The sequence below is a fragment of the Acomys russatus genome, chromosome 23 (assembly GCF_903995435.1).
Source record: "Acomys russatus chromosome 23, mAcoRus1.1, whole genome shotgun sequence".
NCBI classification, from domain to species: Eukaryota; Metazoa; Chordata; class Mammalia; order Rodentia; family Muridae; genus Acomys; species Acomys russatus.
In genome coordinates, this window is record NC_067159.1 from 34,713,164 (window position 1) to 34,737,054 (window position 23,891).

At 41.9% G+C, this 23,891-nt stretch overlaps 1 protein-coding gene across 1 annotated transcript in view; it reads right to left on the bottom strand.

The window, feature by feature from the left end:
- Arhgef38 (Rho guanine nucleotide exchange factor 38) overlaps nt 1–11,017 on the bottom strand; it is a 115,405-nt gene extending 104,388 nt beyond the window's left edge. The window contains exon 1 of the mRNA XM_051165511.1: nt 10,596–11,017. Within this exon, the coding sequence (XP_051021468.1) occupies nt 10,596–10,791 (196 nt within the window). The 5' untranslated portion in view covers nt 10,792–11,017. The remainder of the gene's footprint in view (nt 1–10,595) is intronic.
- Nucleotides 11,018–23,891: the final 12,874 nt, after the last annotated feature.

Genomic DNA, 23,891 nt, shown 5'->3' on the forward strand with positions numbered 1-23,891 from the left:
CCCTGCCAGGCTCTGAAGATCAAAATGTCCCTAGCTTTGTCCGGCCACGTAAAAGAGATGGGCCACAATGCGACGTAAGAAATATACCACCCTTGTGACACATGAATATGATGTGAGCGTGAAGATTCAGGAAAGACAGACTCGAACAGATGAGTAGAGAAATATAAAACAAGCAGCCAGGGGAGGCTGGTGAGGCCTGCCAGTCAAAGCTAAACATCCTGAGGGTCAGAGAAGGGAACGGGTAGATAGAGTCAGGTCAAAGGAGGCCTCAGACATCTTAATGTCGAAACCCACAGGTCTCCACACACTTTTATTTTCATCGTGGCAAAGTACCCTATGGACTACTGTTAGGTGTGCACAGCACAGCGTCGCTGAGTGTACTCACAGTGCCTTACGTCCAACCATACAACATCTGCCTTTAGAGACTTCTTTCCTGCCCAAGCTAAAATGGTCTGCCTATTAATCAACGGCTGTCCTAAGTTCCTCAAAACTGGCCTTTTCCTTTCTGTCTGTATAAATTTTCTGGATTTGGGTCCTTCCAGACAGGACACATCATTCAACGTGTGCTTCTTTTTACTCAGCATCAAGCTTCAATACGTAAATGTAATCTATATAATAACTGCATTCAAATCTGTTCTAAGTGTGCGCCCCCAGTGTACGCATACCAGTAATACACCATGCGGTTCTAGAACATTTCTGAAAATAAATATTTTCAAGGTATAAGACTAAAAAGGTTCACTTTGTTTTTCTTTCTCACCATGGATGGTCCTGAAAAACCCCAGAAGTCTTTTTGTCCCTCTTTGGATCTTATTATCAACTGCTATAGGAAACGGGAAAACAACAAGGAATCTGCGGAGAGGAGCAACGTGCCTTGACATTCTGGCCCAATTTTCCACCAAGAGTCCTTATTCAGCAGTGTACCATAGGGTGAGTGTAGATCAGCAGTTAAGACCAGCTCAGATAAATCATATTATATTTTTAGAGTAGGCTAGTCTAGTTACTCTAGAAAGACCTTTTTAATTTATATTCTAATTTATATTTCTAAAACATTTTTTGAAAGCGTAATATGATGCTGTCCTTGAAAATACTTGCTTATGGTTTGCTAAAAGGGCAGTAAGTGCCCTTGCAAAACAGGGTCTGAGGGCTTTGAATATTATTTTTTAAAACATTGTCAAGATTGGTCAATACTTTCAGGAAAAAAAACACAGAAAACAGATACAATTACTAAAGACTAAGGTAAGAACAGTGAAGAACGCAGTTTGTCTGTACACACACACACACACACACACACACACTTTGGGACTCCCTTGGAGGACCCCACTTCACCGCTTAGTGGTTGTGTGGCCACTGGGAAGGCACGTTCCCCTCTCTGAACCTTGGTTTCATCATCTGTGAGCACACGACGGCATCAACTTCTTTGCAAAGCTGCAAAGACTGTGAAGCAACATGACGAACCTAGTGTTCTGGTCTCTGGGCACCTTTCATCTATCAACCCTCAAACAAGAAAGTCGATACTGTATGGTCGCCTTGTTTCAAAGCACGGGACATATTTAATCAGTCTGGAATACCCCACCCCTAAAATTTCAAAATAGCGTCATATTTCACTGTTTTGTTCTTCTCCCACCACCACCTACACTTTAGGGGTGCAATTAATCTTTTCCCATCACAGCTTCTGTATCACCTTATGTGTACCTCTAATGTCATAGTGACTTAGCATGACATGGATGTTACGGTATCAATATATTTTATTTTATTCTTCAATTTTATGTTGATATCTAGTATCTTCTTGTTGCTACAAACAAACAAACAAACAAAAAAGTAATTGTCAAAAGTTGACTACTATTGAATGTTAGAAAAATTGGGATTACAGAAATATGCCAACCATAAGAATCAATACAGTTGCAGTTAATCATTGGATATTTTAAAATAATTAAATGGGCAACAATGGGGTTGACTGTGCACCAAACCTCAGGCATCCCTTAGATGCTGAAACCGGTCTAAGCATCTACTCTCAAGAGGAATGATATCTAAATGGGGAAAAGAGTGGAAAATACAATACAAAAGAAAGACCATGAAAGGAGCAGAACCTACACACACACACACACACACACACGATTCTCTGTATTGATTATTCTGAGCTGAAGATGAGTGAGAACAGCAGATGCAGGAAGGGCTCCCTCCCTTCCTTCTTTTCACTCTGCAAGTAAAGCATAAATTCCCACGAGGAGAAAAAGCATGAATTCTCAGGAGGAGAGGCCCCGGCTGGAGGAGGAGGAGAGGAGCTCCTCGCCACTGGAGATGGACAGGTGACATCCAGATGAATCTGCAGAACAAGCCTTCTTGAAGTAGCACGTAGACGCCCTTAGCTTCTCCTGTATTTTACTTCCCACTTTACTTCCTCAATTTATTTCTGGAGGCCCAGCCCACAGCCCGGCTTTTGTACAGAACTCTAGGTCCAATTGTTTCTTTGGGAATTTTTTTTTCCCCACAAAGGGCTTTGAGTTACACAAAACAAGTAGATTTCAAGCGACATCTGTAACTTTTCCCCCCAGTTAATCCGTATTTTGTCAATTCATGTCACGTTCCCCATACATAGATTCCAAGAGAACAGAAGAAAGGCACTTCCTGTCTGTGCCCCTTTGGGCAGGGTCCTCCGTGGGTGGGTGCTGAGGGTGGACAGAGACCTCAGTGAGGACGGTCCGGACCACCAGGGATTTGATCAGAAGGAATTTTGAGCTTGAGCAAAGGACTAATTTTCAGCCAGGAAGCAGGTGTATATTTACCTCTAAATTTCTGAGTGCTGAGCGTAGTAAATTGCTTGCACTTGTGTGGGAGGAGACACGTTCTAGTTCTAATTCTTCAAGGGACTCACTGCCTTTCCCTGAGTAAAATCAGGCCAGCTCCGAGAGGTAAACATGTCTTCAATCAACCATCTCACAAACACAGAAGCAGAAATCTGTGACAGCTAGCTTTTTTTTTTTTTTTTTTTTTAACTGACATTAGAGACCTAACATCGGGGAAAACAATTTCACACTCAGATACTTAGACCAGCAACTAGATAGATGGGAGGCTTTTCCTCAAGTCCCAGGGGAGGCCAGACAGGCATTCTCTGCCACGGCCTCAGTGCAGCTATCCTAAAATTGGTCTTTTCTGATTCACTAATTAAGACAGAAATTGCTCCAGATACCTTTGGACAAAGGCCTTTAATCACAACATTCTACTTTCCTGCTGCACCGACGTGTACAACTCAGGGTTCAGGCTGTAGAACTACATTGCACAACTACACAGAACTAGGCAGAGCTGCTCATTTCTGAGCTACCAGTCCATGTTTCTGTTTGCCTCGTTTATTTTGCTTTGTTTTGTGAGATGGGGTCTCTCTGTGTAGTCATGGCTGTTGTAGAACAGTTATATAGACCAGGCTGGGCGTGAACTCAGAAATTTGCCTGCCTCTGGGATTAAAGCTGTGCCACCATGGCCAGCTAACTGTACACTTTTCAATTGTGCTTGTGTTATATTCTCCACCTTTGCTCTAGAGTAGGGCTTTCTGCTTGTCAGATGTTGGTTGCAATTACATCGAGATGAAAATAAAGGACAACAGGCATAGAAAGTGAAGAGGAGCCTTAAAGTGCTCAATGAGGCAGAAAATGGAGACCATTAAGCTGCTGTTAGTATAAGATTTGCCTGGCCTAACTTTTGCAATTTTAGTCCCTGAAGAGCATCAACAACAAAAAAATTATTTTTAAGACAGCAACACTGGCAAGGACACAACATGAAAGAAAGAGTGTGTGTTCAAAGCAAAAACTAGCCAGACAAGCTTTGTCACAGTAGCACAAGGATGTTATGCATTATGAAAAGCAGGAAGTAACACTTAATTGCTGTAACTCGTTATAGGAAAATATTGGCTGAATTACTTACTGATGTGTTCTGACTTTCAATATTGAAAGCACCTAATGCAAACCCAAGCTTTATCATCTACAGTGCTTCACTACAAAGCTAGAACTGCAGTGACTTGGAATTATGTCGTGGTGTGTGGAAGTCCCTTGCTGGCACGAAGCCTGGAGGGTAAGGGCTCTGCCTTCCCTCCATTTCACTCCCTTCTTACTTTGTAGGACCCAGCACAGAAGGAGGACCATGTCCATGATGGTAGATGGCATCCCACAGCTATGCCTGCCTTTCTCTAGCTACCTGGTCCAATAATACACGTACTTCTGGCATATCTAGAAGTTATAAACAGAACGGGCCAGCCATTCAGTGAAAAGTAATGTATCCCTTTTTGGCAAAGCTCACTTCATAACAATCTGAAAGCCAAGTCCAAGCTTGGTTTTCTTAGACCCCTGAGAGTGTCAAGGCAAAATTTGGCTCAGTGCTGGGGCACCCTTACCCATAAAGACAACGAGTGCATGTCAGTCAGGAAAGCAAGTGTATCTTAAAATAGTAACAGAGCTGGGAATGACCAGTAAGAGATGAACTCAATTCATGTTCATCTTTGTTTCAGCTAACCTAGAAGGCTTAGCCTCAAGGCTTGTAATCTTCACCATTAAGTCTCCCAGGTACAAAGGGAATCCTATGCGTGGTATAAATATCCCAGTTTGATAAATTCAAGAAACATTTCCATAACCAGTTACCTCTCAGCCAAAGTCCATCCTTAGGAGAATGGATAGGAATGATCTAAAGAAAACCTACAGCCAATACTGAAGACCATGTAGTAGAAAATTCCAAGGTTCTAAATATAAACTACATGGAAGGATAAGGCAGCCCAACAGATGGTGACCTTGATTCCAAGGCCTCTCCACAGCCAGGGACAGTCCAAAGCTTCACCAGAGGCCAACCCTTGCCTGGTTTTAGCCAAGAATCCATCCAAGTTCAGCATCATTATGATAATCCCACTTTCCCCAGGAAACCAACGCCTACTAATGTTGATATGATGGTGCCAACTAGGAAACATGACTCATGACTCTATAATCTATCTCTCTATCTCTCTATCTATCTACCTATCTATCTCTCTCTCTATATCTATGTATCTATCTACCTATCTACCTATCTATCTATCTCTCTATCTATCTCTATCTACCTATCTCTCTCTCTATCTATCTATCTATCTATCTCTCTATCTACCTATCTATCTATCTAGCTCCAAATGTCTCTCTTTCCTTTCTTTCATTTGACCTCCCCATTTAATTACACATTTCACTCACTGATAAAATTGTACATTTTATGGATAAGAAAAACCACACAACTAGAAATGATATCTTCTATCTTTAGAAAAGTTACCCAAAAGCCTCCTGGTCAACACAGAAGGGGTGGTTCTGCCCATATCACTGTGGTTACTTAGGAGTTACTGATTTCTGTGGCTCACAATTTGATACGAATAGATTTTCTAAAAACACACCTATTTAGAAAGACACCTTTACTCTTTACTAGAGGTGGGGTGGGGAGACTGTGTGCTCTGCTCCACTTTGGTGTTATGCATGACTGAGACAGAAACTACAGAAGCGCTTAGAGGGTTTTTAAAGTTTGCCCTTCAAACAATTCCACACCTATTTTCTGCAGGTGTCGGGTTACCGGTTCTGTACTTTTCTCTTCAGCAAAAGGTGTTAGGAGGCAGGAAAAAGGACCAGAAAGGAACAGGAAAGGCTCCAGGTTAGAAACGCATGGCAAGTCGAACCTTCACCCTTATCGCGTCCTTCATTAGGCCTGAGCCAAACAAACATTCAGTCTCCCAGTGTGAACAACTCCCATTCGCTCATATGTTATCTATATTCTTAAAAACGTGATACACTACATGGGCTCAAGATTTTTCCAAGTCCAACTTTTCAGTTGAGTCATGTGTCCTTGTATTTTGCAATCTGTCATTCTGTTTGAAATGTGTACCTAAGGGCAATTTGTTTTTAACACCAGCGTACCAACACTTTAGGATTTATAAAACAACCTAACCAGTTCTTTCTCAGTGGTGAGAAAACTGTCTCTTCTGCAAAAGAAACAAAATGTAATAAAAGATGGGGAATAAGATGCCATCGACCTGCTAAAATTAGTTTTGACTCCTGTTATTAGTGATACTGGCATTTTGTTTACTTACTCCCATTCTTAGCGGGTATTTCATTAGCAAAAATATTTACCAACTAAGAAACTAACCAGAGGATGAAGACAAGCTGACCCCCTGTTGGTCAGCTCTAGCGTCTATAAAATGTATGAAATTACTGTGTAGCATGCATAACAAGCTTTTGTTCCTCACCATCCCACCATCTGGGAAAGCCAAGGTCAAGGATGAGAACCTACTTCCTGCCTCACAGGCATCTCTACCAATGGCAGCACAATGAGAAGCAAGCTCTTGAGTGTCTTCCAAAGCCATACATTCCATCCACAAGGGTTCTTGTCCAGAATCTAATTACTTCCCATAGGCCTTGCGGTATTGCTGTGTAAAATTGTGTGTGTGTGTGTGTGTGTGTGTGTGTGTGTGTGTGTGTGTGTGTAAAAATGTGTGGTCTGAGAGGTGGGAACTGCATCAGTAACCTCCGTCATTATGGTTTCAGACAAGACCCCTGAATCTAAGTCACTAACATTTTCATTAAAACGCGGCAACATAAATATCTCAAGTAAGCTGAGTGTGGTAGCACTCGCCTTTGATCCCAGCACTCAGGGAGACAGAGGCAGGTGTATTGCTGTGAGTTGAGGCCAGCCTGGTCTACAAAGTGAGTCCAGGACAGCCAAGGCTACACAGAGAAACCCTGTGTTGAAAAAAACAAAAACAAAAAAACAAACAAACAAAAAACCCAAAAGACAAAAAAGCAAAGGAAAAAAAAAAAAAAAAAGAAAGAGAAGAGAAGAAACATCTTTGTACTCTATAAGAATAAGAAGGACACCTTTGTATTCTATAAGTAGATAGCTGCATATGCAGACATATATATGTATGCGTGTATGTGTATAACCAAGTCATGCGTAATTGAAATGGGGTTACACATGTAATCATATACGAGACCCTACATTCTTACAACCCAGCCTTTAAGTTTTCCCTGTTTGCTTTATCTCTAAGGGCCTCGTAGAATGGCAGTAAGGTGCTGAGCTGACTTGAAGGCTGGTGTGGTGTTGTGATTGTAAGGAACGGGAGAAGACTGAACCGAAGTGTGGTCTCCGTACTCTAGCAGGCAGAGTGAGGAATGAGTTAGGCCCCCACTAACATGCAGTCACGATGTGTGCCCTACTGTACATTCATATTTCTTGTTTTGTTTTAATGAGCAATCATATTTATTGCTGAATGTGTGAACCTCTCCCTCGCCCCCCCCCCCATGAAGGCACACCCACACAGAAGCTTTATTTCAGTCATTGGTGTCTGTCCCCATCCTTTTCCTATGTAGGCCGGATCATTCAAAGCATGGGTTACCAAGTGCCTGTTTACAGTGTGCCGGCCCTGACCCCATATGCAGACATGGAACAATTCACAAAGAAGTCTTTTTCATGAAGTATGGGTGGGGTGAGAGATTAAAGGGAGAATGAGAGTCAATTACCAGCAATAAGGAAGAAAATATATTTCAGATGGAACGCAGTGAAGGAGCTAAAATACCCGTCTCCCATCTGTGTTTTCTTCCTGTCTCCTGTTTATCAGGTCTTAATGACACAGTGACTGTTTGGAACCCTTGAGCCAGCCCCTACTTCCATCAAGCCACATTTTACTGTTCCCAAGAAGACCATAAGGCTTTGTGGAGTGAAATGGGTCTGTTTTGTAATGACTTGTGACTTCGGGCACATGAGCTGATTTTGCTCAGCATTAACCCTTAAGACATGGCATGTAACATATACAGTCACTGTCAATTCACTGAATAATCCGCTGCAGGAGTAAAGCTACCAATTGCTAGGTTAGTAGCCAACTACCACCGCACAGTGGAGAGTTTATCAGGAGTAACTGCTGGTGGGAAGTCAGCCTCCCCTACGGTCATTAGAATATTACCTTCAGAAATGTTTTCTAGTGTGCTGACCCCATAAGGCTCATATTTTTTTAATTATTATTGCAATTTAAAATTCACTCTACTAAAATGTTATATATATATATATATATATATATATATATATATATATATATATATATATATATGAATCAAAGAATAAAAACACCAACAGGTAGATGACTGTCTAGTGTGAATTAAAAGATAAGCTTACAGACACTGAAGAAAGATCTGGTTTTCAGAACCAAAGAGCTGGCCTACACACACACTACTAAACCCAACTGACTGAGGGAGCCAAGAACGGAAGCAGTACTGGAAATTCCAGCCTTTGAAAGCATTCTGGCCTCAAAATGCTTTTCTTTTCTGGAGCTCCAGCCAGTCTAGGTCATTTTTTTTTTTAAGTAATTTATTCAGATTACATCTCAATTGTTATCAAGGTAATCATTTTTTAATGCCTCCTGGAGGCTACCAATTCCAACAAAGACGGAGGTGAGACCTTTGACATTTCAATAAGAAAGAGATGTCAGAGTCATCTGACCAGAGTCCATTACAGGCACTGAACACACCAGACAGCAAACCCACAGAGCTGACTGCCTTGAACATTGTCGGGAGAAACACCTCCCATCGCTGCCAAAGCATCTGTTGTAAACTCATCCTAAAGGCTCCCTTGGCCATTAGAATTCAGAGTGCGTTTTTTTGTTTGTTTGTTTGTTTGTTTTGTTTTGTTTTTTCTGGGTTAACATCTAAATGATTCTTCTCCGAAGTCCAGCTAAGTCATAACTCCAATGTGACTGTCTACACACACTCTCTCTGGTCATGTTTTTCAAGTACTTTTAGGAACACAGGTGAGCTCTGAGTCTCCCTTCTATTTTCAAAGACAACATCTGGCAGAAGAGAAAACTTACAAATGAAATGAGCAGGCTGCCCGAGAGCGTTTGCAAAGTAACCAAGAACTGACCACCTTGTTTTGTGGCAAAACTCGTAAGTTTCAACATTACATCTAATTTATTTTGCTGGTGAAAAATATGAAACTGAGGGGAGAAACATTTTTGGAAATAATGTGGCCGACTTCTGAATTCCTGTGTGTGTCGTATCTTTATCAAGGAACAAAACGAAGTTGAAAAATATAAGATACAAAAAAAAGAAAAAGAAAAAGAAAAATATAAGATACAAATTTGGATGAATATCCAGCTTAGGCTATCAGTTAGTATGGTACCCATTATTGTTAAAATTGAAAATAGCTGCTATTATTATTTATTAAGCATATAATATCTGTCAGCCAAGGTAGTAGAAGTTTGTGTCATTTATCTAATTTAATTAACCACTATATGGTAAATATCATTAGTCTCCCACTCAAAAGTAGGAAAATTGGGTCTCAGAAATTTTAAGTTATTTTCTCCAAAGTCTTGTACACAGTAAATTTTTTTTTTAAATCAAAATTGGAAACCCAGTGAGTATGACTAAAATTTGCATTTTTTCTCACTTTGCCTCGAAGGCAGTTAAATTCAAAGATCAAATACTGTGCCTTCCTCATTAGAAGTAACTTCTTTAAGGATAAAGACTGCCACTGCCACTTAATGCCGAACCTTGAAGGGTTTTTAGAAACTATCACGCCCTAGTTATAGTTTCAAAACATTTAATCTAAACGCATTTAAGTTGAATCATTTGCATAACCACTTTTAAGCTCGTTTCTGAGGAAAGTGCTCTGGTTATAAGTGGTCTTTTCATGCCACTGCAGTTTTAAAGTCTAAAAGGACAAGTCGCCGTGGGATGAGGGGAGTTCACGGAGGCATTGTGCACGGAACAGGACTGACAGGATCTGGATGGATGTTCACATGACAGGTGCGGCTGGGACGATCAAACCTTGCCCGCTATCACACTACAGTGAAGCCTCGCTGGAGCAAACGACCCTTAGGGGGAAGAGAAGGCAGGGGGAGATGGAAACCCAGGGCCAGAAATGGAAGGTGTGTTATAATAACTGTGCCAAATTACCTTACCACCATCACCAAGTAAGTGGTTATTTCCTCAATAGTCACTGGGCATAAGTGTGTGGAGCTGCTCGGCCCCATTCGGACGCTATTCAGTCCACTCCAAGGGCACGATCATTAAGTGATTTTCAGGAACTCTTTCAGAGCGCCCCATTGACTGCCGCGTTACTTATTTTTTTTCCCAGACATGATTATAATTTCACACCCCCGTGTAACCCAACCACAGTTTAGTATGGTCTCCTAGCCAGGTCTCATGGTGTAACTTCTCAGAGCCACCTATTGGGATAAACTGCCTTTTGTAGGTTTTAAATCACATTTGTACCAGTCCTTCCCCGTTTTTTGTTTTGTTTGTTTGTTTGTTTGTTTAAGTTGGGTAAAGGAAGGAGGAGGAACAAGGAAGGTAAAGGGGGAAAAATTACTGTCACCAGAGAAAATTGAATGGTATTAAGAAAAATTCAGAGGCAGCTCTTTAACCATCGATTCGTACAACTTCGTAAAAACTTTTCTCTCTACCTTGAGTCCCTTCCAGTGTCGTTTGCTTGGTTTTTTAAGAAGGGGAAGTTGGATTTGATTTCCCCCTCTGCCTCAAGTGTCTCCTCCGCGAGTGGGAGCCAGCCAATGCGGAGCTGGAATGAAGCCACCTCGGGCAAGCGCTTTCTCCTTAAGTTACCTTGTAGTTTCTGGTTGTATTCGGTTCTGTCAGACTGACTCCTCCTCAAGGTGCCAGAGTGGTCCCCAGACACACAGCTGTCCACCACGGTATCCGTCTTCCTCCTCTCCAGCATATATAGCCTGGGTCTCAAGAAGGGCAGGTTCTTTCTCTTGCTTGCCATGTTCTCCTTCCCAAAGGTTTCCTTGGCCTCCATCTGAGCTTTGCAGGCAACGTCTGGTTGCTCAAAGGCCTCAGGGTGAACCTTGGCATTTAACTCCCGTCTTCTAACTACCTACCCAGCTTCACGGCAGGGTTACCTGACTGCGGACTGCTACCTGGAGTCCCAGAGCTCCACCCCTATGAGGTAATTTTTTTTTTAATACACCTACAATCCAACAGGGGAAGTTGCCACCTGTTACCTGAGAGACCTGCAGCACTGCGTTAGGCAAAGCAGCAGCGACTGTTGTCACATGCTACTGAAGCAAACAAAAATCTCATTGTGTGGGGCCAAGGGATGGGGGGTGGGGAAAGGGAAAGTGAGCAAGGTGAGGCGGAGCCGAGGGAAGGAAAGGACACATTAGCCGAACCCACAGCCTGTGGCTTGAATGCGTGCCCCGTGGGCGTGCGCAGGTGCACTCAGAGAGCAGGGTTGTGACCAGGGCGGCTGGGAGCCCTGGGCGGCTTTCCTCTGGTCTTCCACCTGTGGCTCTGAAGGCAGTGTGCAGCTATGACAATTTACATTTGCACAACAATGAAGGCAGGGTTGTTTTTATTTGAAGTGGGTGCCGTCAAAGCGTTGCATCTAATTTTAAGTGCTGGCATTTGGCGATTACTTGCTACAATCTGACTGGCTAAACCTAAGAAGTAAAGATTGACCTTGGAGGAAAATAAAATGGGTGTCCCCAGAACCCAGACACTTCTCTGTGGCTTACTCTCCACATGATTCCTTTGGCTGGGATCCACCCTTTCCTGGTCCCAGCCATGGCCTCCCATGATTCAAGCAAGGTTAATTCCTTTAAGTTCTTCCTGGTGTGGCTTCACAAACGGAACTCGAGGGAAGGACAGTTTACTTTGGGAAAGTGAGCCTAGAAGGCAGGTTTGAAAAACGAGGATGCCTGAAGAAGGCACAGAGGGCAGAAGCAAGGTCTGAGAGTGAGAACAGCAAGAGACCGGCCTCTCATTGTTTGAAGTTGTTTTTCCTTGTATTTACTGAGCTCTCCTGGGGGAGAGCTCTCAGAAGCTCTGGGACCGGGCTGCGTGTTTTGCGCACACCTTTGTTAAGGGAAAGAGACCCTAAGGAGAAAAAATAAAAGTTTCCTCTACTATAAGCAGACCGCCAGCTTCCACCTGCCCGTTATGAATCTTGTTCAACTCCACCTGGACAAGATTATAAACGAGAAGAAAGACAAAAACCATTTTCCTAGCTCAGGATGTGGAGGCTGGCTGTAATTTGCATAATTACCTTAAGAGGTAAATGATGAATTTTCACTCACTATAGAGATGTCTATATATAGCTTGGCATACTGAATGGCCTTCATTTGAGATAACTGAGAGTTTTGTTGTATTTTTTTATAACTCTCCTGTGTATATTGAATAAATACTTTTAAAGCAACTTTTAAAGATGTAAAATGAGGTTTGTTATTTATTAAAATATCCCACTTGTTTTAGCATATATACATATGTATATATATGCATATATGTAAAGCATACATGTTCACTTAGTGACTATCAGAGGTATACCCTTCAGTATAATGTTATAACTAAAAATTTGTGCAATTAAAATTATAAGACTTTTGGGAAATAGGAGATTTAGACATCAAACACTTAGAATTCCTGTCAGTGGTGCATGAGAGAGAGAGAGAGAGAGAGAGAGAGAGAGAGAGAGAGAGAGAGACCAGAAAGCGAATTAAAACAGGTAAAACATTTTATGTATTTTTACACATGATAGATGTTTTTATGTGCTTGCTTTAATGCTTTAGTTTCAATGTGTGTGCAATGTGCGTGCATATTTGCATTCGTATGGCATGCCCGTGTGTGTGCATGTACACGTGCTTGGAGAACAAGGTTGTCTGTTTCCGGAATCATTCTAGCCTATTCACTGAGGCGAGCCTCTCAGGGAAACACGTCTTGCTAGCCAGCCACACCTTCCGGACATTTGCATGATACTGGGGACCCAAAGTCTGATTCCGGCTTGAGCAGCAAGCTTTACCCCTTGAGTCCCCTCCTCATCCCACACTGCTTAGGGGTTGGTTTGTTTAGTCAGTCTCATTGCATAGGCTTGGAAGGCCTGGCACTCACTATGCAGAGGACACTGGCCTTGAACTCATGGAGATCTGCTTGCCTGGCATTGCTTTGGTTTTTTTGTTTCTGATATAAGGTCTTTGCTTTTTTATATAGGCTTCCCTGGAATTCACTATGTAGCCTAAAAGTAGCATTTCATTTGTGATCTTCCTGCCTCTATTGAATCCTGGGATTACAGGGGTGGGGTACTGGGGCACCCAGGTTAAACATGTAGAAAATGTGCAAATGCTACAGTAAATGTAGCCCTCAATCTTGAAAAAGGTTCTGGCATGTGGTTATGGCCGTGCACCTCAGGAAGACTGAAATGTGTGAGTTAGAAATGGCAGAAGCATTTGAAATCACAAAGAAATACGACACTTGATGGTGAGATGTGGCCCATGACACAGTCAGGGGCTGAGGTTCCTGGGAATGTTTTAAGGCTATCCAGATGGCTTAGAAGTATATTCTATGTGAACTTCTCCTCAGTCATCATTACATCTAGACATGATTTTTTTTTTGCATTAACCTAAATTTTTCAAGTGGATACATTCATACACACATACAAATGTGAGTCTGTGCTATGTTCAAACAGTTCCTTACTTTGTCAATGTTTCTTTCTTTTTTTAATTTTTATTTTATTTGTTTATTCGATGTATATGAGGGCTTTGTCTGCAGGAATGCCTGCAGGCCAGAAGAGGGCATCAGATCCCACTACACGTGCTTGTGAGACACCAGTTGGTTGCTGGAAATTGAACTCAGCAACTTTGGTTGCTGAGAAAAACAGCTAGTGCTCTTAACCACTGAACCCTCTCACCAGCCCTCAGATTTGCATTTCTAAAACAAACATATTTGCATTTGTATTCTAGTTCTTATTGTTTTTTACTTTTAATGTTGGACTATTTATATACATATATGTATATGTATATATAATTTGTGTTATATTACCGTGGCTACTATTGATTCTGTGGCAAATATGTTTCATTTATTCATGATGGTTTATTTAAACTTTTTAAAGTTATATCTCACTAATTGTGTGTGTGTGTGTTAGCTCACAAGTGGAGGTCAGAAGACAATTTGGAGGACTCTGGTCTCTCCTTGGATGAGACCAGGGGAAGAAGTCAGGCTCGACAGCAGGCATTTTTACCCACTGAGCCATGAAGTATTTCCTATGCAAACTTAAAAATAATCAAAACTACTGCTGTGGTTTAAGTCTTAGATCGTCTCCAGACCACATATTTGGGTTTGGGGGAAATCAGCTGCCACATGATGACATTTGGAGAGTGATTGGATCTTGAGGAGTCTGACTCAACCCATGGATCCACTTCTTGATGTCATAACACAATGGCATTGCCTTCGGCTAGTGGGAGGTAGGATCTGGGCACAGCTGGGCAGTAGCCCCCACCGAGGCACACATGCTTTGTTAAGATCACCTTTTTCCTCTCACTCTTCTCTGTCTACTTGACTCTGGACTTCCTCTCCACCGCAGCCTTTTCCCAGGATCCTCTGCCTCCCACAGACCCAGAAGTACTGGGGGCAGCCCACGTGGGCTAAAACCTTTGAGGGACAAGACAAAAGGGACGCTTCCTCCCGTGAGTCACCTTTTCTCAGAATTTTGTCACAGTGGCAGAAACCTAACCATAGTTTGTTCCATCGATGACTGAGGCAGACATTGTCAGCGTTTCACCCAGTTTTTATTTTCACACTCTCTTCCAGTTGCCATTCTTGGGACCAGAACCATCATTTTATTCAAGCTAGCACCAGGCTTGGCCAATTAATGGTAATGTTTTCCTTTATTTTATTTTATTTTATTTTATTTTATTTTTTAAGAAAAAGTTGCTGTCTCGCTCTGGTCCCAGAGCCTGACATCTCAGGGCTAATCCAGAATGAAAGGCAAGGGATTGATTTCGAGGAAGCTTTTCCTTGGCCCAACAAAAGGAGCATGCGCAGCTGCCTCCAACTGTCTTCCTCCTGACTCAATCCTGCAGTAATGTGTGAAACAATCACAGCTACCCTGTATCCGACAGCCAAAGAGACTGATAAATTCTTACACTCGCCTTAGACTTTTGCTATTTCGGTAAAATAAACACTTATTTTCTCCAAGTCGTTGTTGAGATTCTTGTGAGCACATTTCAAATGTATTTAGCACACAGTATACAAGCAAACCGTATTCCTCTTGCTCATCTCCTTGGATATTCACTGGTGTATTTAGAATCTTCAGCCTAAAACATAATTTAGTTTTTCCAGAAATGAAAATGGCCAGGTCGGAGAAATTTTGAGCAGGAATCTTATTGCATCGATCATCAACCAGGCAAGAACAGGACCTCTGATCCATCTACCCAGAGAAGGAATTCCAACACAAGGAGTTTGTATTATTTAGATAAGAGGATGATAACCAGATGTCTAATTGTTTTTCATTCAGTACAAAATAAATTCTGGCTCGCTATTAGAAGCAGTATTAGGCAATAGACCCAAGACTCTCTCTCCATCATGGCTTCAAAGTTCACTGTCCTCATAGCTGCTCTGGGTCTCAGTTCCTTCATTTGAAATATAGAATACTGAGTTAGCCATTGGTGCTATGCACCAAACAGCTTTGGTTGTTCACTGAGGCACATGGAGTACTACCCCACCCTGTCCCCTTTGAATGTAAGTCACTTTGGTTTAAAAAAAAAAAAATCTAATTCTTTGTGTGACACCTGGGTCAGTGGCTAAAGCATTCTAGCTTGCTACGGGTTTCTTTCTGTCATTTCTGGGACAATGGTTTCTCCTTCAGTGTTAGTCCGAGAATACAGATAACTCATGGGGGAAGCCCTGGCTATCTCATAATGTCATATATGTGAGCATGAAATCATTTTTGTTGCCTTAAGCTGCTAAAATTTTGGGCTTGTGCTGTTGCTTTGAGATGGGCCCTCACTATTTACCTCAGATTGTCCTGCAACTCACTATCTAGCCCACAAAGACCTTGAACTTGTGATTCTCCTGCCTCAGTTTCCCAGTGCTGAAATTACTGATATACACTACCATACCCTGAAGAGCCTTTAAAAGAGTTCTTATCACTGTAGCATGACCTAAACTATACATGAGTGGAGAGTGTCGGCCAAATGGTACAGGTCTTTTTAGGTCAAGCATCATGCGGACTCAGGGTTCTAACTCGGGGTACAATTAGAGAGACACATCCTAACTCCAAAATGGAAATAAAATTTCTTGAATGTTGTTATGAATTAATTTGGCCAAAGGGGAAAACATATTACAGAAAGCAAGGCAAAAAGTCTTGGGCTGGGGTAGTGAACTATAAAAAAAGAATGGCTGGGGAAATCAAGTACATTATGAAAGCTAAAATTACCAAATTTCCAGTGGCTTTGAGATGAATGGGGAAACAGAGGGAAGAATGAATTCACATATGAAGACCAAATAATTTGGTGGATATTAGTTCTATATGGAATATAACAAGAGAGAGGAACAAAGGAAGTTTGGTGGTGTACCAAGAGTTCTGTTTAGACATTATGATGGGCAGATCTGGGCCCAGGGGTCCCGCTCAAACTATGGCACCAGCCAAGGACAATATGTGCAGTAAACTTCGAACCCCTACACACATCTAGCCAATGAACAGGACATTCTCCACAGCTGAGTGGAGAGAGGGGTCTGACTTTCACACAAACTCTGGTGCCCCATATTTGACCATATTCCCTGGATGGGGAGGCCTGGTGGCACTCAGAGGAAAGATAGCAGGCTACCAAGAAGAGACTTGATACCCTATGAGCATATACAGGGGGAGGAGGAACCCCTCAGTCACATTCGTAGGGGAGGGGAGTAAGGGAAAAATGGGAGGGAGGGAGGAATGGGAGGATACAAGGGATGGGCTAACAATTGAGCTGTAATATGAATAAATTAATAATATATATATATTTTTAAAAGGGTTTTGTTTAGAGCAGTCACAGGCTCAGATGCATGAAGAAATAATGGCTGTGACAGACAAGCTATGGATTGACAAGTTTGGGGGTAACATTTAGATTTTAAAAATTGTGAGTCATTAGAATGTACATATTACTAAAAGGCGTGGAATGAGGCAATCAGTTAGGAAGAAAATATATCCAGAAGAGAAAGATCAAAATTGCATCCTTAATATCTTAATAGTCTAGAGGTAGGTTTAAAACAAATAGAAGACAGAGCCATTTAAGGTGAGAGAAAAGCAATAAAATGTCACTTTGAAACAGCTCAGAAGCAAATTTTCTCCAGACTCAAGAGAGTACTTAGTTCTCCAATGACAAAATGAAATGGAAATCACCCAATTCCTTTCATTTCACATAGTTTTGAGCATCTGTAAGATTTTCAAATTGAATCGAATAAAGTGGCAGGTGTGGAAGCCAAAAGCATAGGATTTTTAACAGTTGAAGCTGGTGTGATGACTCAAACCTTTGACCTCAGCCCTTGGGAGATGGATCCAGAAGAATTAGGAATTTAAAGCCATTTGAGGGTAACCAGGGATACACAACACTGTCTCAAGAAAGAAAAAGAAAAAAAGAATTAAAAACTGTGACAATGACACTGCTGGGGGGAAAAGTGAGCTCAGGTAGTCCTGGCAAAAGGCTAAGGGGATGGGCTGAAAACAGTGCTCAGTAATTTCCTATTATTGATCATGTACCATATGTAAAATAGGAAACCAAAATAATATGTTTTGCTTTTTAAACTTCTAAATGGCATTCTCTTCTTCTGCCATGTGAGTCTGTGGTATCACACGCAGATCGTCAGGCTCGACAACCGGTCCTTCGTGTTTCTCAAGACATGGGAAGAGATTTGGAAAATCTGAAAAATGATCACGGTGCCGATAAGGAATGGAGTTAGAGACTCAAAGTCATCTCCACCTTACAGGGAAGGCTGTGGCCTTTGGCATTCAGCCACATAAAAAGCGCCCAGCAAACTACTGATTGTATGACTGTTCAACAGCGTCCCTTCCTATTCTCCATGCCAAACATCCAGGGCTAATTCTTTACAGTCTAGGAATGATCCTCCAGTTTAATTTCCTGGCTAATTATTGATTGCCGAATAATAAGCCACTCCCTAAACCTTGGCTGCTTGAAATAATGATTATCAGTGTATTAGGGTTCACAGTTTGAGGGCCCGGGAGCTTGGGGAAGGCTCACTCAGCTAAACAGGTCTAACTTACACTTCCCCTGTGCTTGGTGGCAAACGTAGGCTGGAGCTGAAGAAGGCTTGGGTTGACCAGATAGCTAGCTTTCTTTTCTTGTTGGTCCCTCCCTTTGACCTTGCAGTGGAACCTCATTTAGACTTCTTTCTGGCACAGAATTTTGAGGGGCCAAGATGCTTCTCCAGAGGCTCAGGGATCCCAAAGGAAGTGACCTTTCTTTGAAAGTCACCTAGCGTCACTTACATCAAGACTTCAAATGCAAACCCTACCTAGTCGAGAAGTTTCTCTGACTGTCTTTGAGAAACACAATCAGCTACAGACCCAGATGTGGCCCGAATTCTATTCACTTTGGTCATTGATTTTGTTCGTGCCACTTCTTAGACATAGAATGGCCTTCCACCTTCTGATGAAGTCCTATAGAGCCTTCAAAACCAGCTTCAAGAGGCCTTGGTGTATGGTGGTTCCCTCCTGACATCTGAAAACGATCACTTCCTCCTTTCTCTGAAGTCACTCATTAGCCACTTCCTTCACAGAGGATGCCATTCTTTATATCCTGTCAGTCCAGCCTGTGTTGGAGTTGTCACGGTGATTTGGCCTCGCCCGACTCCTGCCTAACAATATAAGGTTGGGAATCAGGTCTTACAGCTTAAGACCATGCACGGCCTAGCCATTACAGACAGCATCTTCACTGCATCCTCTTCACATCAATACTTTCTTTCCCAGAAAGGGAGGTTATAGATCTGAAAAGCAAAAAATATGGAGGATATTATTGCTTCAAAGATGAGGTCATTAATGCATCTGTAAGGAGGTATGAAGCCAGCTCGAGAGCTCCCTATTCAAGTATCAATTGTTCACTGCGGCCCTGCTGTCTTGTGGATGTGTTTTCATATCCTCCAGTTTATGCTCTGACCAGGGGGCAGCATAATGACCCTGTCAGTGCAATGGATGGTGCTGAGAACAGGAAGGAGGGAAAACTAATGTTTTCATCCTCCTGACTGAAGTAATCTTAGCAATGACATATGAGCAGACTTGGGCCTTTGTCTCAGCTGTAATGAATCATCCATTCCAAGATTTTCAAGGTTGGCTTGAAAAGGGTGGGGGAGATTTATCATGGATCGGGGGGGGGGGGGGGGGGGGGGGAGGGCACATCTTTGCAAGTGCAGGGGATGGTCTTTGAGCCAAACCAGCAAGAAAAAAATATGCCCCTGGAATTTCTGAAAACTAGTTAGTAATTGCTAGGGTCTCAGACAGATCACTGGATTCAATTTCCTGTTATAGATGGTCTTGCAGAATTCATTTGCTAATAAGAGTTGCTCCACACAACAGCGACTTAGGCCAAAGCAAATAAAACAGGAGATGAACTAGTCTCATTTCCAGGGAGCATTTAAGAGATTTTTGTTGCTGTCATTTGCCCTCACTCCACTTTCTCCAATCTTCATTCTGAACTCTATACCTCATTGATACTATCTGGCTTCTAGATATGAGATAGAAACATAGGTACTTTTATTCTTGCTGTAAATAGCCAACTTCTTTTTATTGCAAGTATGAATAATTCAGAAATATTTATTATAGAAGAACATCTTAATATTACAGTGGAATATTAACTGTGCAAATCGCAGCACCACCTTTATATGCAAGATTAGATGCTGCAGACCCATAAAACATGGTCATCAAATGACCCAGGAACTCAAGAGAAAGCAAGCAAGCATTCTTCTACTTCACAGGCATCTTCTTTTTCATCTTTCTTTAGTGCTGAAAACTGCTTGCTGTGGGGACTCAGTAGAGTGATGCCTAGTAGATGTGTGTACCTGTTTAGCTGGCAGGTGAAAAGCCATAGTTAGGGATAACAGGGGGAAACGGGGTACTTTTAATAAGTGCAGCAAAGACTCCTGTAAGTCACTTACTCCAAGAAGCTTTTTTTTTTTTTCATTTCTTTCTTTCTTTTTTAACAGCTTGACTGACTTTGAAAGACACATCGACGTAGACTTCATTACTTCTGAGATTTCCCTATGACTCTCCCATCATCCCTGTCGGTGCAGGATGAAAACACAAAGCCCCTTGACTCAGTTTCTTCACCTTTCAAAGCTGAGTTTCAGATTGATCTCAGTGTTTCGTGCAGCGGTGTTGCTACTCCTTTAGAGAATACTATTAAATTTGAAATTACCATCTCCATGGCAACCGTAACTAGGTCAGTTTGCACTTAGAGGAACAACACTGAAAAATCTTGCATCCTTTTTCCCAACTATCCTCTGTGCCTGCAAACCTTGTTATGCTGCTGAAAGTGGCTTTGCAAGAAAGGGGCCCAGCAACATCCAGAGGACTTATATTCTTATTCATTTGTGACCCACACATTCATAAACCTTCATGCAAATGAGATAATGCATATGTAATTTTACTTCCCCCCGACAGTGAATTTGAATAACAGCCTTTAATATTGAAGGTGCAGTTATGTCTTTTAAAATAGTATGATTAGTGCTTAGAAAAACTAAAATCCAAGGATTCTATGAAAACAAAACAAAACAAACAAGCATAGTGGCTTTGAGACATCCTTTCATTTTGGTGGCACTTATTCTTTTTTCCCTAGCCAAAATACTATTGTCTTGTTACACCAAAAGTATTCCTAGTTCTGTTCTATCGAATGTATTTATCTAATGGTGTATGCTTCATGACCTACTTTTTATAGAAATCAATTATATTCATGTACCTATAACTTCATATACATAATTTATCACAAACTATTATAAATTGATGAGTCTGATGGTGCACACCTTCAATTCCAACACTTGGGAGGAAGAGGCAGGCAGATTTCTATGAACCTAAGACCAACCTGGTCTACATAGCCCATTCCAAGTCAGCTAAGACTGCATACTGAGACCTATCTCACCTACTCTCCACCCCTGCCACAAATGTCAAACTACCATGGAGCAAATATGAACCAGTGAAACCACAGAAAAGATGTGGGAAATTTACTCTTTAATTCCAACATTTCTATATTTGATGTTTTTATATAACTTTGCAGTTACTAAGTTCTTTTCTGTGTATATAGTCTTGTGAGTGAATGTATGTGCCATGTATGAATATGGTATACAAATGGGGTATATGCCTGTGTGTGTGTGTGTGTGTGTGTGTGTGTGAGAGAGAGAGAGAGAGAGAGAGAGAGAGAGAGAGAGAGAGAGAGAGAGAGAGAGAGAGAGAGAGAGAACTTAAAGAAAGCATTGGAGGAACCAGAATTGTTAAACATGTGGGCATATTTTCTTCAAAGGAATAAAAATGACTGAATCTGGTCACCCGGAAAGTTGGAATAAATGTTGTCTAACAAGCTGGTGATCAAAAATATCTGTCATGGCTCAAACCCCTCCCCAAGCTGGCTGATTCTCTCAGCTTTTCACTGGGGTGCTCTGCTTGGAAAACTGCCCCTGAACGCGATAAACTGTACTCCACTGTACTCACTCCCAAATGACTGTTCAGCTCAACTGCTGAAACTGACTGAACTGTTTCAACTCTACATGTTGGCATGATGTTCTGTGAACAGTTTACCCTTGTTCATTCAAGTTCTGACTTCTCCACCCCACTCTCTGGATCAATCTGCACATTGAATTGTGATGTTTATTCTCCAGTTTCAAGTTTGTGGAAATGTGTCACCATTTGTTTTCTGTGTTGTCAACAAAACCAAACTAGCCAATGCTGAGCAATAACAGAGAATAGGGTGGGACATCCTGATGCGGTGAAGGGGAGGGGGGGAGAAAGAGAAAGGAGAGGATGGAACCAGGAGGAGAGACTGAGAAACATCAAGAGAAATGAACCAGGCCTAGTAGATGATTTAAAAGCAAGCATAATGTGGGAAATCTGAATGGAAGGAAACTATATTGGCATGGAGGGTTAGGATGGAGTAAATATTGCACAGCATTGTGCTATGGGCTAGTTAAATAGATCCTGGCCTCTGTGTGGTTATTTGGGCATAAAGCTAGTTAAGGAGTAACCACTGATTTCACTAAAATAATAACTTAACAGTAAATATTAATAATCCTTTAACATATCCCTCTCTCTTTGCTGCTCTCTTAAGTCACCTCTCTTTCCTGTCTGTTCTTGTGAGAATTGGGCATATCCTGTCTCTGACTCATTCTGTCAAATCTGTTTCTGATTCATTGCTTTGTCTGCCCCTCAGTCAGATGGTACTTTCAAACTTGGCTGCTTCCTTATACAAATTAATTGTACCTTCATTGTTTAGGATGAAAAGTATGTACTGAGGGCATGCCTGTATTCCAGCGAGAGGGATTAAAGATATGTCATTCTAGCTGGATCACACAGATCTAGAAGGTTTGTGGATATGATCCCTTTCCAGAGCAGCCATATTGCTGGATTAAAAATTCCTCTACAAAGAGAACCCATCCTTATGAACCATGTACTTTGCAACCTCCATCAATAGAATCTGTCTTTATGCTTATTGCAAGTCCCTCCTCCCTAATCTGTTTATCAGCCAATAGGACTCATTCTTATTGTAAAGGTCAGGGGTGTGTTGCTGCTTTGCTGGGGAGTTTCTATGTGGCTACGCATAAAGCTTTGTTGTGATAGCTGTCATGTGGAAACCTTTTCTCAAAGTTTTACTGTGTTTAAATGTGTAAGAAAAATAAACCCTGAAGTCAAGCTCTGGAACTTTCGACCCAGTGCCTGCTGATGCTGCAGTGCTGGCCTGCATTTCATTTTTCACCTCATATGGACTGTTCTCTGTCAGCTGTGAGGCTTGAGGGGTCCCTGACATGTATGGAGGCCACAGGAGGGATACCAGGGGTCCTGTTCTATCACTCCACCTAGTCCCCTTGAGTCAGGATCTCTCACTCGCACTGTGTCTGATTCAGTAGCCATCAAGCCTCAGGAATTCCCTGTCTCCACTCTCCCAGCACTAGGGTAACAGCTGTGCATATGGCCATACCCAGATGTTTTGGGAACTGAACTCGGGCACTCATGCTAGTGTTGTAAGTGCTCTTATCTACTAAGTCATCTCCCCTGCCTCTTTACATTCTTTATAGCACTAAACTCTTCAAGTCACCCTATTACTACTACCCCTTCTTTAAGTCAACGAATCAAATAGCAGGATCTCGCATTGGGATTGGTCATGATTTATTGAGCGTTAACTGTGTGTGCTATGACATGCATATATTTGCATATTCTTTTATTGCTTTGAGGGTGTTTTCAGGGGGTAGTGTTTGTTTTTCAGACAGATCTAACTCTGTAACCCAGACTCGACTTAGCCTCAGCCTTCCTGAGTGCGGGGACTAGAAGTGTGATGAGTCCCTGTATCTGGCTGACACTGACATAGTTCGAGAATAGGGCAGTCCCAGAGGCAAGTTGAAAGGGGCACTTCACTCTACATCATCTAGTACAGGAGTTCATGAGCTCTGAGCCCAGAGAAGCCAAGCTCTAAAAGCTGTGCGCTTCCCACCAAAGAACGTTTTCCTTATGAGCAGTGATACAGATGCCTTTCTGTAACATCTTAATGGTTGATTGAGGAAGAAAATAATGCCTGACATCACCAAACAGCTGGAGGACTAGATTTTCAGCTACAACTGTTGGCATTTTAGGAACTGAAGTTCAGAAAGTGTAAGTGACGGTGAGGGTTACCCAGGGATTAGGTGCCAGTCAAGGATGGAAATGCATCCCTTGATGCTTAAATGATTCTCCTCCCCTCACTGCAGTACACTGTGGGCCCAGAGAACAGTTTCTCATTTAACTTATGGCTTCCAGATGTGACATCATTTGTTCAGATCTTGAACTAGCTCCCTTTGGAGGCATTCTTTGTGCAGCCACTTTCTTGTTCCTTTCCTCATGGTAATATGAATGTGGATTAAAACTTGCCTGGTGGTAGTGGTGCATGCCTTTAATTCCAGCACTTG